The sequence below is a fragment of the Eulemur rufifrons genome, chromosome 4, assembly GCF_041146395.1.
Source record: "Eulemur rufifrons isolate Redbay chromosome 4, OSU_ERuf_1, whole genome shotgun sequence".
NCBI classification, from domain to species: domain Eukaryota; kingdom Metazoa; phylum Chordata; class Mammalia; order Primates; family Lemuridae; genus Eulemur; species Eulemur rufifrons.
In genome coordinates, this window is record NC_090986.1 from 81,667,792 (window position 1) to 81,685,112 (window position 17,321).

Consider the following 17,321-nt stretch of genomic DNA (forward strand, 5'->3'; position numbering starts at 1 on the left):
CTTCCTGGCTGCTCCACCCCACTGGCTCCACTTCAACTTTTTGCTGAAGAGCATCGACAGCTTAAAGATAAAATCTGTGACATGAAATGATGTAAAAATTATTTGACTTACTGGCAAAAAGTCCACAGAATTCTTTAGAAAGCAGGGGCGTTGCTCCTTAGGCAGCTGTGTGTGTGTGTGTGTGTGTGTGTGTGTGTGTACATGTATTCTGCCTGGTTTATTTAACCTGTCATGAAATACAAGCAGCACTGTCTACATAATTTGCGTGGCTCAGTGCAAATGGAAATGTGGGGCCCCTTGTTCAAAATTGAATAAGAATTTTAAGAAGGTGACAGCAGAGCATTAAATGCAGCATGGGCCCCTCCAAGTTCAGGGCCCCGAAGGACCTCACAGGCCACACTCCATGAAGCCCACCCTGATTATAAGACACCTTCTTTCAACCCTTCCATGCCGGCGGGGGGGGGGGGGGCTGACTCGAGCATGAGGGTTGAAGAACCACTGCTTTCCAATCCCCACCCTCAGGGCTTACTGCATCCTTTATTTTTTAAAATTTTAATTAAAAGTTTAATTGAGTAAAGCATATATAATTTATTCTCTTAACCACTTTTAAGTAGGTACATTTACATTGTTGAATGAAGGTGATGGTAGCGCATCTCCAGGACTGTTTCATCCTCACCCACTAAACACAAACTCCTGATTCCCTCAACCCCCAGCACCTGGCAGCTAGGACCCATGCTAGTTTCTGTCTCTGACTGTGACCACTGTAGGTACCTCTTATAGGTAGAATCATACAGTGTTTGGCCTTTTGTGTCTGGCTTATTTCATGTAGCGTAAGGTCCTCAAGATTCATCAGTTTGTAGTATGCATCAGAATTTCCTTCTTTATGGCTGCCTAATATTCCATTGTGTGTATACACAACATTTTGTTTTTCTATGCATCTGTCAGTGGACACTTAGGTTGCTTCTACCTCGTGGCTATTGTGAATAATGCCACTATGAATGTGAGTATGCAAAAGTCTCTTTGAGACCCTGCTTGAAATTATTTTGGGTAAATACCCAGAAGTGGAATTGCTGGATCCCATTGTAATTCTACTCTAATTTTGGGGGGAACCGCCATACTGTCTTTCATAGTGGCCGCACCCTTTACAGTCTCACCAACATGCTCGGCAGTTCCGGTCCCTCCACATCCTTGCCAACGCTTGTCATGTCTATTTTTTTCGTAGTAGCCATCCTAATGGGTGTGAGGCGGTTTCTCATTGTGGTTTTGATTTGCATTTCCCTGGTGATTAGTGCTGTTGAGCTTTGTTTGCTTTTGAATCTGGTTTTGAATACTCAGCGATCATTCTCTGCTCCTTTCCAGAAGGGAACTAAAGTCACTGGAGGAGGCAGGTTCCCTGAAAGGCTGCTTGAGCGTGCAGGAGCAGGTGTCGCTCATCAGTGGCTGTTCTAGTCTCCAAGAAGCAGTAGAGGGCGCCGTGCACATTCAGGTGAGTCAAGGACATTGGCGCCCAGGTATGTGTGGCCCAAGAGATCGCTTTCCAGTCCCTGGAAGAACAGTGCAGTGAAAGGTGTGGACATTTTATACCGTCAAGGTCAAGAATTCTGTTTTCTGTGATAGGAAATGTGGTCCTCAAAACATCCCCAGTACAGATTCTCCTCAAACTACCCGTGACAATGTTATATTTTAGAGGAGTTACAATTTCGAGCAAAAATATGACTAGACTGCTAACATTATTTTATTTTGTTTTATCATCTTATTAAATGAGAGATTATATTTTTGTTCTCGTATGTAATTGAATGAAAGCTTAAACTACCTAAAAGAAAACCTTTCATTTGCATGTAGCCTATTCAACAATTTCACTTCAAAGAGGAGACACCCGAGGGCGCTGTGTCCACAGCGGGACGAGCCTGGAGAGACGCCGCGGTGTGTCGGGCGCAGCCGGCAGGCAGCCTGGCTCTGTGGCCGCAGCTCCGTGCTCTTCCCAGGCACCCGCCCTCCTGACGCTCCTGTGCCCACAGACAGGCCCTGCCCCTGGGGAAGAACCCGAAGCAAAATGTTGTGTTTTGAAAGGTTACACTTACTGCTATTAGGATTAAGTAAATTTACCTAAAAATAAGAGTCATTATTCCCAAAATACTCCTCCTCGATATTTTGTGTTCTGACACTTGCACAACTCATGCTGTTCCTGTGAGGATGTTCTAGCCGAGAATTTGGGAGCAAACCAAAAAGGCTCAGGTCAAATACGGGAGATGGAGGTTCTAGGTCTTTGTGGCTCTAACATTTCTCCAGTTCATTAACACATGTGTCACAGGAGAACACAAGGAGAGGGCTGTTCTTCAATTCCTCGTCTCTCCCTAGATGTGGTGAAGTTTGTGTGACATTGAAGGGTCTAAAAGGGCCCAGAGGGGCTCTCTTAACGAGCATCAACGGCTTGCTCCAGCCCTCCCTGACTGCAGTGCCCTGAGAGGCCTGGCCTCGGAAGAGCAGGGGCTTCCAGGCCTGGTCACAGCAGAAGGGCTTCTTCACGTGGGTTTAGCTTTCAAGGAAGGTGTTTAGTTATAGTGTGTGATCTGAAGTGTGAATATGTGATGTATCATTGTCATATTTCTACTTTCTCGCGTAACAAAACACTTGTATTGAAACTCTGGACTGGTGTCCCCAACTCCAGTATGTGTGTCTTCGTTAGAGTCACTTTTTGTCTTTCTAAACAGTTTCCAAGAGTGGGTAATTTTTGCTTCCTTGGAGATATTTGCTATGCAGAGCTTTCTGAATCCATCTGTGATATTAGCACTGGAAATTTTATCCACATCCTCAATCACTAGCTCTCAGGCACTTATGTGTTTTCCTCTCCGTAATAGTATACTGTGGTTCCATAATGTGACAACTTGCTGTGTTGCTTTTTTTTTTTTCCCCAGAAAGTGATCTTACTAAAGCCTGTTTACAAATTTCCTAGCAATAGCAATTGCAAAGTTATGCCCTAGGAATAATGAATGTATCTATGTTAAATTTCTTTATCTCCTTGTCTCATTTTTAAATAGTTTATCAGACGATTGTTATAAACACCTAAAACTAGCATGACTGAATTAGTTCAGGCTAACGTGTCTTCCTCAAACAGAATATTGTTTTTCAAAAACTGGAGAACTCTCCATAATATGAGAACATTATAATGACTTGAGTATAAGGTGAGTCCTTCTTCTAAGGGATAATTTTAGGGGATATGCTAATTTATAAGACATTTAAAGTGCTTAGCACAGTACTTCACACATGGAAAATAGTAAATGATAATGATGACATGGCATTTATAATAATTTTGATAATAAACGACATGGGGCAATACATGGTGTTCTGTACATAGTAGGCGCCACTGAAGATGCTCTTTAACTAAGGTCCGTCTTTGTCTTGTAGATGAAATGACCGGATTTATATGGCATGACGTGTTGAGCAGCATCTACCATGCAGAAGGACAAGAAAGCAGGCAGTGTGGGGAGAGGCAGATAGAGAAGGGTGGTGTAAACCACTAGGCTTAATTCCTGCGAGAGATTGTGTTCTTCTGAAACCGTTTGTACCTCTAGTACCACAGAGCAGAATGGGTGAAGGGAACGGTTCTGACCAGGAGGGTTTGGGAAGGTTTAATGAAGGCAGGATTTGGCTTGCTGTGGCCTTTGAGAAGTGGATTTTGGAGAAGTGGTGGGGGCAGAAGTAAGGATCGTGTCTCAGGAAGAGATGAACAGAGGATGTGAGGGGTCCCTGTGAGGACGGTCTAGGCACCTGGAGAGGTCGGCGAGGCCGAGTTACAGGCCCATGAGGGGGGTGGGGAAGGGGTGGAAAAAGATGCTGTGGATGCCACCCTAAAGAGTGGCCCAGATGAAATGAAATCTATGCAGTGCTTACAGTGGTGCATGATACATAGAAGCACTATTTAGGTATTTCCTTAAAGAAATAGAGTTTGGGGCCGGGCGCGGTGGCTCACGCCTGTAATCCTAGCACTCTGGGAGGCCGAGGCGGGTGGATCGCTCAAGGTCAGGAGTTCGAGGCCAGCCTGAGCAAGAGCGAGACCCCGTCTCTACTAAAAATAGAAACAAATTATATGGACAACTAAAAATATATATAGAAAAAATTAGCCGGGCATGGTGGCGCGTGCCTGTAGTCCCAGCTACTCGGGAGGCTGAGGCAGTAGGATCGCTTGAGCCCAGGAGTTTGAGGTTGCTGTGAGCTAGGCTGATGCCATGGCACTCACTCTAGCCCGGGCAACAAAGTGAGACTCTGTCTCAAAAAAAAAAAAAAAAAAGAAATAGAGTTTGGATTTCAATCTATACCCTGATTAGAATCCTCTAAGGAAGGTGGTGTGTAGTAGGAGCATGAAACTAATGAGAAGGAAAGATGGGAAAGGAAAAAAAAAATGAAGATTTCATTTTTGCCAGTTTTCTTGGGCATGTTTACACATTTCTTTATATGATGGGCAAATTTTATCCTCCAAATCTTATAACTAGTGCATATTAAGGTCTCATCTTAGGTTTACCAAACTAGTATTTAGGTTGGTGCAAAAGTAATTGTAGTTTTAGCATTTTGGAAATTTGCCATTTGATATTGGAATATATTCTTAAATGTGGTTATGTCATACATCATTTTAATGCACAGTCCTCGCTTTATGCTTTTTTGCTAATGACTTATTACTTGTTATTTATTTTATATTTATTTTAGACTATAGAAATATGTTAGACAAAAAGCAAATTCAAGTGATTTTCTTATTCGAGTTCAAAATGGGTTGTAAAGCAGTGCAGACAACTCACAACATCAACAACACATTTGGCCCAGGAAGTGCTAACGAACATACAGTATGGTGGTGGTTCCAGAAGTTTTGCAACGGGGACAAGAGCCCTGAAGATGAGCACAGTGGCTGGCCATCAGAAGTTGACAAGGACCAATTGAGAGCAATCATTGAAGCTGATCCTCTGACATGAGAAGTTGCTGAAGAACTCAACATTGAACATTCTACAGATTGTTTAGCATTTGAAGCAAATTGGAAAGGCGAAAAAGCTCAATGAGTGGATGCCTGATGAGCTGACTGAAGTCAAAAAAATTGTTGTTTTGAAGTGTTGTCTTCTCTTCTTGTATGCAACAACGAACCATTTCTTGATCGGATTGTGACATATGATGAAAAGTGGATTTTATGCGACAACTGGGGAGAACCACCTCAGTGGTTGGACTGAGAAGCAGCTCTTCCCAAAGCCAAACTTGCACCAAAAAAGGTCATGGTCACTGTTTGATGGTCTGTTGCCACTCTGATCTACCACAGCTTTCTGTATCCTAGCGAAACCATTCCATCTGAGAAGTCTGCTCAGCAAATCGATGAGATGCACCAAAAACTGCAACACCTGCAGCCGGCATTGGTCAACAGAAAGAGCCCAATTCTTCTCCACGACAACGCCCGACCGCGTGTCTCATAACCAGCGCTTCAGAAGTTGAATGAATTGGGCTGTGAAGTTTTGCCTCATGCACCATCTCACTTGACCTCTCGCCAACCGACTGCCACTTCTTCAAGCATCTCAACAACTTTTTGCAAAGAAAATGTTTCCACAACCAGCAGGATGCAGAAAATGCTTTCCAAGAGTTCATGAAATCCTGAAGCATGGATTTTTACACTACAGGAATAAACAAACTTATTTCTCGTTGGCAAAAATGTGTTGCTTGTAATGGTTCCTATTTTGATTAATAAAGATGGTTGAGCCTGGTTATAATGATTGAAAATTTATGGTCCAAAAACGCAATTACTTTTGCACCAACCTAAATACATAAAGCCTCCAAAACAAAACCTGCCAGCATGATACCTAATGCTGTACATTAGTGACATTAGTATTTCTAACAAACTGTAATGTTAAATATATATCTTAAAGAATTAAACATTTCTATAAAGAAAGCTTAGGAGAATCCTGCTTTGGTCTTATTCTGAAACTTTAATATTTTTGTGTATTTGTATTTCTTTCCATTTATCCTATTTATTTTTTTTTTGTCTCTAACATAGTTGAGATAATACTGTAAATGGAATTTTGTATCATGGTTTTTATTTAAAACTTAGAATATTTCTTGCTGTGTGATTTGTTCAGGACTATATCAGGTAGAAGAAATAAATTTTTGGCCTTAAAAAATTGTGATATTATTTGATGTCAAACCTGGAAGAACCTTCCATCTAAGGATGCCGATAACGCTGAAGTCCCCAAAGCATCTGCTGGGCAACGACTGCCTACCCGGCGCCAGGCACGTCCTCACCTTAGGGCCTGTGGGCGTCTTGCTGTCTGCTAGTGCTGCTCTTGTCAGCTCAGACGACTCCTTTTTCTGATTTATATGAGGACAAATTCTCATTGTAGAAAAATCTAGGCTATTTAGAGACAGTTTTCTTAAAAATTTTTACTGACATAGTTGTATATATTTTGGGGATCCGTGTGTATCTTGATGCATGTATACAATGTGTAACGATCAGATCATGGTAATTGAGATATCATCACCTCAAATGTTTGTCTTTGTGTTAGGAACATTACAGATTTTCTCTTCCAGCTGTTTTGAAATATATGGTAAATTATTGTTGACCATAATTTCCTTACTGTACTACCAGATACTGGAACTTATTCCTTCTAGGTCTACCTTTTCTTCCTCCCTCCCTCTCCCCTTCCCTTCCTGGCCTTTGGTAACCACCATTCCGCTCTCTACCTCCATGCGGGCCACGTGTTTAGCTCCCACATAGGAGTGAGAACTTGTGACCTTAGTCTTTTTGTGCCAGGCTTATTTCACTTCATGTGGTGACCTCCAGTTCCATCATGTTGCCGCAGTTGTTTTATAAAAAGAAAATTATTATTATTTTAGGGAATTTTCAAAAGCAGCATACGGAGCTTGTGGATACACACACACTCTCGCAGGTTGCTTGCCACAATTCTTCAGCTAAAAACAATCCCATCATAGGAGCTGCTGGGTCCCAGAGGGCCAGAGCCCTGGCACTGTGAGTATAATTCTCCCTGGTACGTTGTCTTCTACCCAAACCCCAGAGGGCAGGAACATGGGTCAGAAAGTTTCCTAATACTCTGCTGAAATGTGGGAGCATGCAAGAAAGAAACCTGAATTTCTAGAACTTGGTGCAATTTTGAAATCAAATCTTGCTTGGCAAGAAAATCTACCGTGCTGGAAAAATAAGTTTATTCTGAAAAGCCTGTCTCAAGCCTTGATTCTTAAAGAGCATTAAGGCTCATTAGCCACGGTGCAGAGGCGTCATCTAATCTCTGGAATTTAAGACTGGAGATCTCAGGGGCTAGTAGGAGCCAGGGGGATGGTTTATACAGTTATGAAGTTTAATTGGGGTTTCCTTACACAAAATCGGGGCAACAGCTGAAACCTAGAAGGAAAGCTGACATTGTCCATGTAGATGATCAGAATTTGATCTAAACTTTACCTTTAAACTTTAGCAAGTGCTAAGTCATTCTGATGAGGACTTTCAGACACTGTCAGTGGTTACAGGAAGCAGTGTTCTTGAATACCAGCACCATTTTTGACACTTACATATTTTCTTAAGGGAATAGAAGCTTTGTGGACTTTTGGTCTTGGTTCACTGGGAGTTGGGTGGGGGTTCAGGTAGCATCGGGCACATGGATGGCCAGCCTTGGACTTACAGGAGTGCGCATTGAAACTGGAATTTCACTTTTTCTGTTCCATGTGGTTTTCTTAAAAATTATAAAACCAGGTTTACTGAGGTATAGTTCATGTACAATAACCTTGGCCTGTTTTAGCGTTCAGGGCTATGTGTTTGCACATGGTCACATGGGAGACCAGCGTCAGGCAGGCTGTAGAGTGTTCCCGCTGCCCCCGGAGCCCCCCTCCTTGCAGTTAATCTCCTCTCCCTCTTCCCCGGGCCTTGACCTCCACTGATGTGTTTGTCCCTAGGGTTTTGCCTTTTCCAGAATGTTATATGAAAGGGAATCATACATTATGCAGCCTTTTGCGTTTGGTGTCTTGCAGAGGGTAAAGTGAATCTCACATTTGTACATGTTGTGTTTATCAGCAACTTTTCTGTTTATTGCTGAGCAGTAGTCCATGCCTACAGTGCATGGGATGCCCCACGGTCTAGGTGCACGCCTGCCCTATGTGCTCAGAGGTCATTTGGAAGCACGTGGCTTTGCTGTTTTCACTTGCAAAGTGTGAAAAGCTTTCTGTCCTCCTGTTCTTGCTGCAACCCTTACTTCTGATGGTTTGCTCTCCTCTTATTCAAATAGTGTGCTTGCACAAGGGGGCATGGGGTCTTATTTCTGTGTACCTGTAATTTTATTTGCTTGTTTTTTTTGTGGTTTGTGTAACTTCAAAGATATAATACAAGCAAGGAATGAAAAATGTCATCATATACATTCAAGAGACAGGCAAGCTTTTCTCTTAATCTGTAATTCTGTATTTAGCGTCTTCCTGTGACCAAATAGGATGTGAGAAATTGATTCATCGAAACATAAGAAGACCAAAATAAAGTCCTAGAAGAGAAGGGCATCATCTCCACATTGGTCTGGCTGCACACAAGGGCTGAAAATGGCCAGCCTTGTGGGCCCCCAGCATCAGTGAGTGAGTGACAGGCGTTGGCATGGTTTGCACCCACAGGCCCTGTGGTGATGGCCGAGACGATGACTGGCCTGTGTCCCAGATGTCATGGGACCTGTGAGAACATTCCACAGTGATGTTCTCTTTGGCCTGGACTCTGTGGAGTTGAGTATGAAGTTAAATGTGCTGGAGCAGAATATTATAAGGCAACAGGGCAGTCTGAATTTCTACTGTACTTTTTTCTTTCTTTCCTTTTTTTTTTTTCTTTTAAGGAGACAGAGTCTTGCCTTGTTTGCCCAGGCTAGAATGCGGTGGCACCAAGTAGCTGGGACTACAGGCGCACAGCACCACACTTTTAATTTTTATGAAGATGGTGTCTGGCTTTTTTGGTCTCAAACTCCTGGCCTCAAGCTGTCCTCCCGCCTCAGCCTCCCAAAGTGCTAGGATTATAGGCATGAGCCTCTGTGCCCAGCTTACTTTACTTTTCAATTTTAGTATCTTGGCTCGTTTCCTTCATACCAAACTGCAAATGGTACAGTAAATTTTTATGAAGAGTTAAATGTGTCTTATTTTTCAGTAAGATTGGGATCTAGCTGTGTTGCGGTTTTGAGTTAAGCTTTAGGGTGCAGCTGCTGGTATGCTGTGCGGTGAGGAGCGGGTGGTGACATGTCTCGGTGTTTTCTCTCAGCAGTGTAGGGAGACGTGGTTCTTGGTGACAGATAGATGTGGTCGTGACTTAGGGGCACTGCCCAGGACTGGATCCTGGGGCAGTCTCAACATTGACATCCTTAACGCTTTGTCTCCAAGATGGGGTCAGCCATGGTGTTCCTTCCAGGGTGCTTCAGGACACAAGCCATCCCTTAAATAGAGTATCGGGTTATTAAGTATGAAATGTCTGATTTCCTTAAGTACTAAGTTTGACAGTTGGTATCTCTGACATTTCACTTTGACACTTCTTTTATTTTTATTGTGAAGGTGCATCCTCACTCAGTCTTTCAGATATACATTTGGCTTGTCATTATCTTTCAAATTTTTTAGAGCAATTTTTGCAAAACCACAGATAAGTCAAAAATTCATGTTATTTTTGAATATGAGTTCCGTTGGGGAATGAATGCAGTGCAGAAAGCTCAAAATATCACCAAAGTATTTGGGAAGGATGTGGCTGATGAACGCACAGTACGTCAAGGGCTTGAGAAATTCCATTCTGGTGATTTTAGCTTGAAAATGAGCCACATGGGCGACCTGAGACCGAGGGTGGATAATGATGAGCTGAAAGCTGTAGTGGAAGCAAATCCATCTCAACCTACGTGTGAATTAGCAGCAAGGTTTGACATTACTACTGCAACATTGGACCATTTGAAACAAATCAGTAAGGTAAAGAATGATGCTGTGTCTATGAAGACATGCTACAATTAAATGAATATCAGCAGAGAATTCATCTTGAAGCTTGCCTTTCTTTGCTATTATGACATAAAGGCGAACCATTTCTACACCATGTTGTTACATGTGATGAAAAATGGATTCTTTTTGACAATTGCAAGCATTCGGCACGGTGGTTGGATAAAGATGAAGTGTTGAAACACAGTCCAAAATGAATAGTCATCAAAAAAAGCTAATGGTGTCTGTCTGGTGGTCCAGCACTGGTATTATCCACTACAGCTTCATGAAACCTGGTCAGTCCATTATAGCAGATGTCTACCACCACAAATTGGATGAAATGATGAGGATGCTTGTGATTAAGCAGCTGAGATTGGTCAGTAGAGACAGGCCAATCCTCTTGCAAGACAACACTCAACCACATGTCGCACAAACAACGCTGCTCAAACTACAGACGCTGGACTTGGAAACTCTGTCATCCACCGTATTCACCAGACCTTGCACCAACTGACTACTGCTTCTTCCAGGCTTTGGACCACTTCTTGCAAGGAAAAATATCCAATTTGCAACAAGCTGTGGAAACTGCCTTTTTCGATTTCATTGCCACTTGCTCTCCAGGCTTCTTTGCTGCTGGCATAAACAAGCTACCGTTAAGATGGCAAAACTGTGTTGATAGTTAGGCTCATACTTTGATTAATTGTACTGCTGGTTGTTTGAGATATAATAAACTATACTTTTGATTTGAAATTGTACATTTCATGTTTAGTGACCTGTAAACAAAGTTTGGGTGCTGGAAAGGGGGAAACATGACTAATTCAGTTACTCTAACACCCATTTGTTACATTTTTATTTATTTACTGCCAATATTTTTTCACATATAATTTTTTATAGTTATAATTGCAGTGCGTCTTCATGGGTGCAGCATCGTTCTGCTCAGATCAGTCAACATTTAACACTTTTCTGTTAGAGTTTGCAGTTCTTCAGTGGCTGTGTAGGAGGCTGTGGAGTGGATGTTTCAGCTAAGTCAAATCATCATATAGAGAACAAGGACCTTAGAGCTGCTCCCGGTACTGTACGCTTATAGTTAGGCTGGTGGGTCATCCCTGCGTGGTGTTCTTTCCTGCTTTTCAAGGGCAAGTGCGTTAAAAATGGAGTGACTCGATGTCAGCCCCTTTCTGGCTCTTGATGATGGCAGTATGAATTCCCCTTATGCCTTCCGGAGCAACCCGGTAGTGCAGTTCGATGTTAAACTTGCCAGAGTTGGAGTCTATTGCTCTTTAAAATGATTACTAAAGTGTTAAATGAAAACATTGTCCCAATTTGTAACAATCAATATGGCATCGTCCCAACATTGACATTCTTATTTTGGTTTCTAAAATAGCTGTAAAATTGAATGAATAACCCTAAACTTCCTCTAAACTTAAAAAATAAAAGCTAAAAGTATGTTTTAAAGGGTCCTACAGAACAATTTTGGAAAGTTGGTATGGTGAGTTATAACACAAACTAGAGAGTTGACTTTATATTGTTGATATAGTCAGTCTAGATAGAAACCAAATTGTTCCTTCTGCTTTAGAAGTTGTAGGTTGTGTTAATGCCCGAGGTCAAAATAAGCAAGTATCAAATGTAAACATTTATTTTAGAAAGTCTGTTAAATGGGACAAATAAATACAAGCTAAGGAAATAATTTTTTAATCTTACCAGTAGGTTAAAAACATGATCAGCCCATTTGGAAGTGGCCATGGCTTACATATTTAACACTTGGACAATAGTAAATGCTTTAGCACCTAAATGTTTGTTTCTGGTTATTTTCTCCAAACCGTTTTCACTTCTTGCTGTTGGAAGCAGGTGGTGGTTATTTACAGGGAACATTAGACACTGCACCACACAGAACACACCGTGGAGTCTGACTTTTTAAGAGTTACTTTATAAGGTGTGTGAGGAAGTCTGTCTTCATGTAATATTAATAAGGAATAAAGGACATGTGGGCAGGACTCGGTGCTGGTCCAAGTCCCAGGGACCCAGCTGGCGAGTGCTGGGAAGGCGCTGGGATTGCTTGTGTTCCCTGGGCTCTGGGCCTCCTGCTGGCCTGGGATTGTATCTGCTGACTCTGAACCGCCTGGGTTGTGTTTACTCTCATTTGAAAGTCAATATTCAAAGATTTGTTGCCCAGTATATCTGTTTGAACCGCTGGGGGGAAATCAAAAGATTTCTTTCAAGTCAGCGACTTTCACCTTTTGGGAGCTGGGCTGTGCGGTGTCAGTCCCTGTTACCCCGCGGAGACCTTCCTGTCACTCACAGCCCGGCGGTCTGCAAGCCCCGCACTGTGCGTTGGGTGAGGGGGCACGTCTGGGATGCTCAGTCCTGTCGCTGTTGTTTGGCTGAGGGGCAGCTCCTGTGCTCCCCTGAGGGGGGCTGCGTGCGTGAGGTGGGGGGAAGACCTGCCGCCCTGCCAGGGCGTGCGACACAGGATGCTCCCACCGGGCTGAGGCTCGTGGCCTTCCCGGAGAAAGGCAGTTTTGGACTGACTGGGCAAATTTACGCCAGCCTTCCTTTCGTGGGATCTCTGCCCACTGTTTGTTAGTATGTTACAGGGACTTGTCCTGGGGCCTTTTTACGTCTCCTTGCTCTGCTCCTGAGTTTGAAATTTGCCACCAAGTTGGTAGGTGGTGGGGTGGGAATCTTCTCCCTCCAAGGGTCCTGGGTTTCTCCCGTAACTCAGGGCACTGCCAGAGCCGGCTGCACCACACTGAGCGGCTCCCCTGTGTGCCCAGGACCCCCGAGGCTGGCACGGCTCTTTTTCCATCTTGGCCAGTGACCCGCTGCCGGTGGTCACTACCATACATGCGTCGGTCCTCACCATCTATTAAATACCAGGTCCTGTGCCGTGTGCTTTACACAGAGAGTGACCCACGTCAGTCCTCAGGACGACTGTGCGGGGGGCACTGTCAGTTATCCTGCCCCCTGCCCGCTCCCACCCCGGCCACTGGCACCGCCACGCCTCAGGAGCATTTTTTTTTTTTTTTTTTTTGAGACAGAGTCTCACTCTGTTGCCCAGGCTAGAGTGAGTGCCGTGGCGTCAGCCTAGCTCACAGCAACCTCAGACTCCTGAGCTCAAGGGATCCTCCTGTCTCAGCCTCCCAAGTAGCTGGGACTACAGGCATGCGCCACCATGCCCGGCTAATTTTTTCTATATATATTTTTTAGCTGTCCATATAATTTCTTTCTATTTTTAGTAGAGATGGGGTCTCGCTCTTGCTCAGGCTGGTCTCGAACTCCTGAGCTCAAACGATCCGCCCACCTCGGCCTCCCAGAGTGCTAGGATTACAGGCGTGAGCCACCGCGCCCGGCCAGGAGCATTTTTGATTGTCTTATTTGCTGCTGTTTGTCTAGCACCTAACAGTGCCTGGCGTGTGGCAAGGACTTAATAAACACTTGTTGATGACTGAATGGATTATCGTTCACAAATGAGGGGACGAGGGCCTCACCCAGGAGCCCCCAGATTGCACAAGAGCATGTTTGGATCAGGTCCTGCATTCCAGCTGGAGCCTTCACACCTGCCGACCCCAGGGGAGTGAGAGACACGGTGCGGGCGGCGGGGTCTGGGAACACGGAGAGGCCGTTCCCGGCACTCCTGAGGCAGGAGACGGCTCCTCCCGGCCTCTGCCTTTTCCGGGTCTCTGCTGCTTCCCCACCCCTCAGCCCGATGTTGGCTGCCCTGGCCCTGTCCACGAGGCAGAACTCGTCACTCCGGGCAGCTGGCACAGCAGCTGTGGGAGTCGGGACACTTGGCTGTCGGAAGCTGGAGGAGGCAGACCGGGGTTCTGAGCTGGCTGCACCCCGAGGCAGGGCAGCCTCATCCCCGAGCCTTTGGGAGCTGAATATCAAGGTCCCAGATGGGAGGGTGTCAAGGTGGTTGAGGCCAAACTGTCCCCTTCCCTTCAGCGAAAGTGCAGGAGGTTGGGGCGAGCCCCAGTGGGAGACGGTCTCTCCGGCAAAGCTTTCTGGGTCGGGGTGTTGGCTGGGAGCGACTTGGGAGGGCAGAGCCTGGGCAGCCCGGGGCTCCCGCTGCCTCTGAGGGGCTGGGAGCATTTTATTTCTTCCCAAGTTTTCCTCGGGTGCTTTCCTCAAGCAGACCCTTGAAGTACTTGGTTTGGCTGCGGAAAAATATTTACTGATTACATCATTTGTGTGAATGGAAATCCCATGCAGCAACTCTGCACGCTGTCAAAACTGGGCTGAGCTGGCTCTTGGTAAGCCTTTTGATGGCAACGTGGAACTTTTCGCGTGTTTTCTGCTTTATCAGTTGCTGTGGGATGTGCCCTCTCCTCCTAGCTCAGACACTAGAGGCAGGTTCATGTCCCATCTCCTGTGTGGCCTGGGGCAGGGCGTGAGAGCCACCTGCTGCCAGAGCCTGTGCTGGCCTTGGGGTGTGCCCGTAGGTACCCAGTGAGCACTCCCAAGGCCACTATTATGGCCAACAGTGGAAGAAATTATGAAAAATGTGTCGCTACTACCTTAAAACTCCAACTCTCATATTGCCCGTAAGTGGACAATTTTCAGTAATGGTGGTCAAGCCCCAGCCACTGTCCTTTGTAGAACTCGGGGCCACCTGTGCGTGTTTTCCTCTTGGCGCCCAGGTGGTTTTATCCAGTATCTGCGCTCCCCAGCCCAGAAGTAGGGATTCCCCCTCTTTAGAGCCTAAGAAGCGGAAACCAATGCCTTTCATTAATAGTGTTGCGGGTGAGCCACAGCTAAATTACCCTGTTATTTATACCCAATTCACTTGATATGTTTTTGGTACTTTCCTAAGACGACATTAGAATAGGGAAGAGTCATTGTTTTATTACATAAACCATGATAAGAGAAATGAAAAATGAGTTATCTTTAATCCCGCTACCCTCGTAAATTGTCTGTTTTGTTTTTCCTGTTTTCTTTTGATCCTGATAGAATTTAACATAAAGGTTACACCTTGATCATGCTTCCCCAGCCCAGCCGTAACCGAGGGTGTCATTCTACTTTACGTTTGCACTTCTGTGACAGTGCCCATGTTATTTGTGGTGGCTCCTCTAGCTGAAGGCCGGTTCAGAACCTCAGGCTGGTACCAGGAGCTGAGTCTGGCCATGTGCAGTTTCAAAAATAATTGTTCATTTGTTTGTTTGAATGACTCACTGATGTTTAAAAGTCTGGAAATTTCCACATAAAATGTAGCTGTCTAGTAGCTCCTTAGGATTGGGCGCTCCAGCAGCCAGGAGCTGGCCTGCCCACGCGGCCACGGTGAGGCTTTGCCTGTGTCCCCACCACTCTGGCCAAGGCCACATGTCCACTGCCACACATCACCAAGTTTGCGCTGTTTTTCTTCAAATGGAGAGGAAGGTGAAATATTTCTTGTGTTTATATCTCCATCAAAAGTGAGAAAACAAGAACTAGATTGAAGACTAGTTTTTACACCTCCCTTACCTCTCATGGTATCTCTCTGAGCAGGCAGGCTCTGGCGTTGGCTCCTTTGCCAACAGGCCACCCCCTGTCCTCCCCCAGCAGGACTGGATCTTGGCCCCCAAACCCCAAATCCTAACATCCTGATGGCAAGAAGAGGCCAAGAAGTGAGTCCAAAGAGAGATTCCATCTCCCAGATGCTGAGAGCACAGTGGCTTCCACTCCCTGCCGGCTCTCCTCTGCCCTCCCTGCCCCTCCCTGACCCCAGCCAAAGCCCTGAGATTTCCTGTGGTGCCTCCTCCCCCGACCCCAGCAATCCAAGATCTGTGCATCATCCTGGCATTTGGGGAACCGGGAGACAAGGCAGAGTTCCAGCTTCCTGCTCCTCTGTGACAGCTCTGCCCCAGTGAGTCAGTCCCGTGCCCCGCTCTGTCCCTAGCGTCAGGACCCCTCTTCTTAGAGGCGAAGGCCATGGGCAGGGAGGAAGCTTTGACTCTGGCTATCCCCACCCCGGCCCCTACTTCCGGAGAGCAAGGCCAGCAATGTTATGGGGAGTTTAAATAACAGAAGTTTTCTCAGCTATGAATTGAAGATAATGATAGAGACTACCCGCAAGGCTGTAGTGAGGAGGAAATGTCTACTGCACGTCAAGTGCTGGGGTCACCCTGTATGTCGTGTGTGTCAGCTGTGACTGGGCAGCGCAGTTGGTCCGTATCTGCAGGTTCTGCATCCATGGATTCAGCCATGGATGAAAATATTTGGAAAAAAATTGCTTCTGTACTGAACAAGTTCAGACCTTTTTTCCTTGTCATTATTCCCTGTACAATACAATACAATTATTTACGTAGCATTTCCATTGTATTGGATATTATAAGTAAGCTAGAGGTGATTTAAAATGTACGGGAGGATGTGCGTAAACTATATGCAAATGCGATGCTATTTTATATCAGGGGCTTGAGCATTCTTGGATTTTAGCATCTGAGGGGTCCTGGAACCCAGGAACTGAGGGATGAATATGTTAGCGGCGGTGGGAAGGAGCCCCAGAAACCTGGTTTCCTGATATGACCATTGCTGTCAGTTTTGGATTTCTTTTGTCTTTTTCATGCATATGTTTTTTAAATTTGCTTTAGTAAACAGTTGACACCACAGTGAACACATTATTTAATGTAAGTGTTCCATCTGCTTTACGATTCTCACGGCCACTTTTGTAATAGCCGCAGAATCTTACATGTGTGTTTACTGTAACTTACACAACCATTCCTGTACTGTGGGTCCTGCGGCTCAATATTGTTTAATATTTCACCCTGATGACACCTTCATGGCTGAGACAGCTTCTGTGTATTGTGGAGAATTTTGTGTAGGATATGTTCCAGAAAGTGAAACTCAGACCAGATGCTCTATGCTCTTATTTTTTTTTTAATTCTGTATATATTTACTTTCCAAAAGGGTGTGGGTAATGGTTTTATTGTGTTTATCTTAAGATTCTAGGAGAAATGAAGTTTTAGGTTTAAATATAGCCATTCAAAATGCTCTTCCCCTTTCTGTTCTTATCTGTTGTCAGCGCAATGAATTGGCTTTTTGTGTTAGTCCCAGGAAAAACAGAAAATCCCCAGAAGGCTGGAGGCTGTCTCTGTCCTTGTCAGCTGAGCGCGTTCCCATGGCTTCCCAGGCCTGGCTGCTCAGAGACCCAGACTTGGTCTTCCTTCCCCCACAGCTGCGCCTGTGCCGTGCCCTGTGACAGGCACATTTCTACAAGACTGTGCTTGAACCTGCTTCCAGGGCCATGCCTGAGTCAGGACGATGGGGCAGAGGTTTTCCACATACTGGAGGGGAGGTCCTATTGCCTCTCCTGGAGTTTTTCCTCTTCTCTTTTGATGCTGCTTTGATTTTGGTGACAGTGGGCTGCTAAATATATTTCTGTTCTTGGGATATTTGAGGGAGGAAGA

The 17,321-nt window shown here is 45.0% G+C and overlaps 1 protein-coding gene across 2 annotated transcripts in view; it reads left to right on the forward strand.

Annotated features, from left to right (window-relative positions):
• Window positions 1–17,321, forward strand: part of CRYL1 (crystallin lambda 1) — a 102,172-nt gene that overhangs the window by 24,419 nt on the left and 60,432 nt on the right. For both annotated transcript variants that reach the window (XM_069467455.1, XM_069467454.1), the window contains exon 3: window positions 1,360–1,486. In XM_069467455.1, the coding sequence (XP_069323556.1) occupies window positions 1,360–1,486 (127 nt within the window). The remainder of the gene's footprint in view (window positions 1–1,359; window positions 1,487–17,321) is intronic.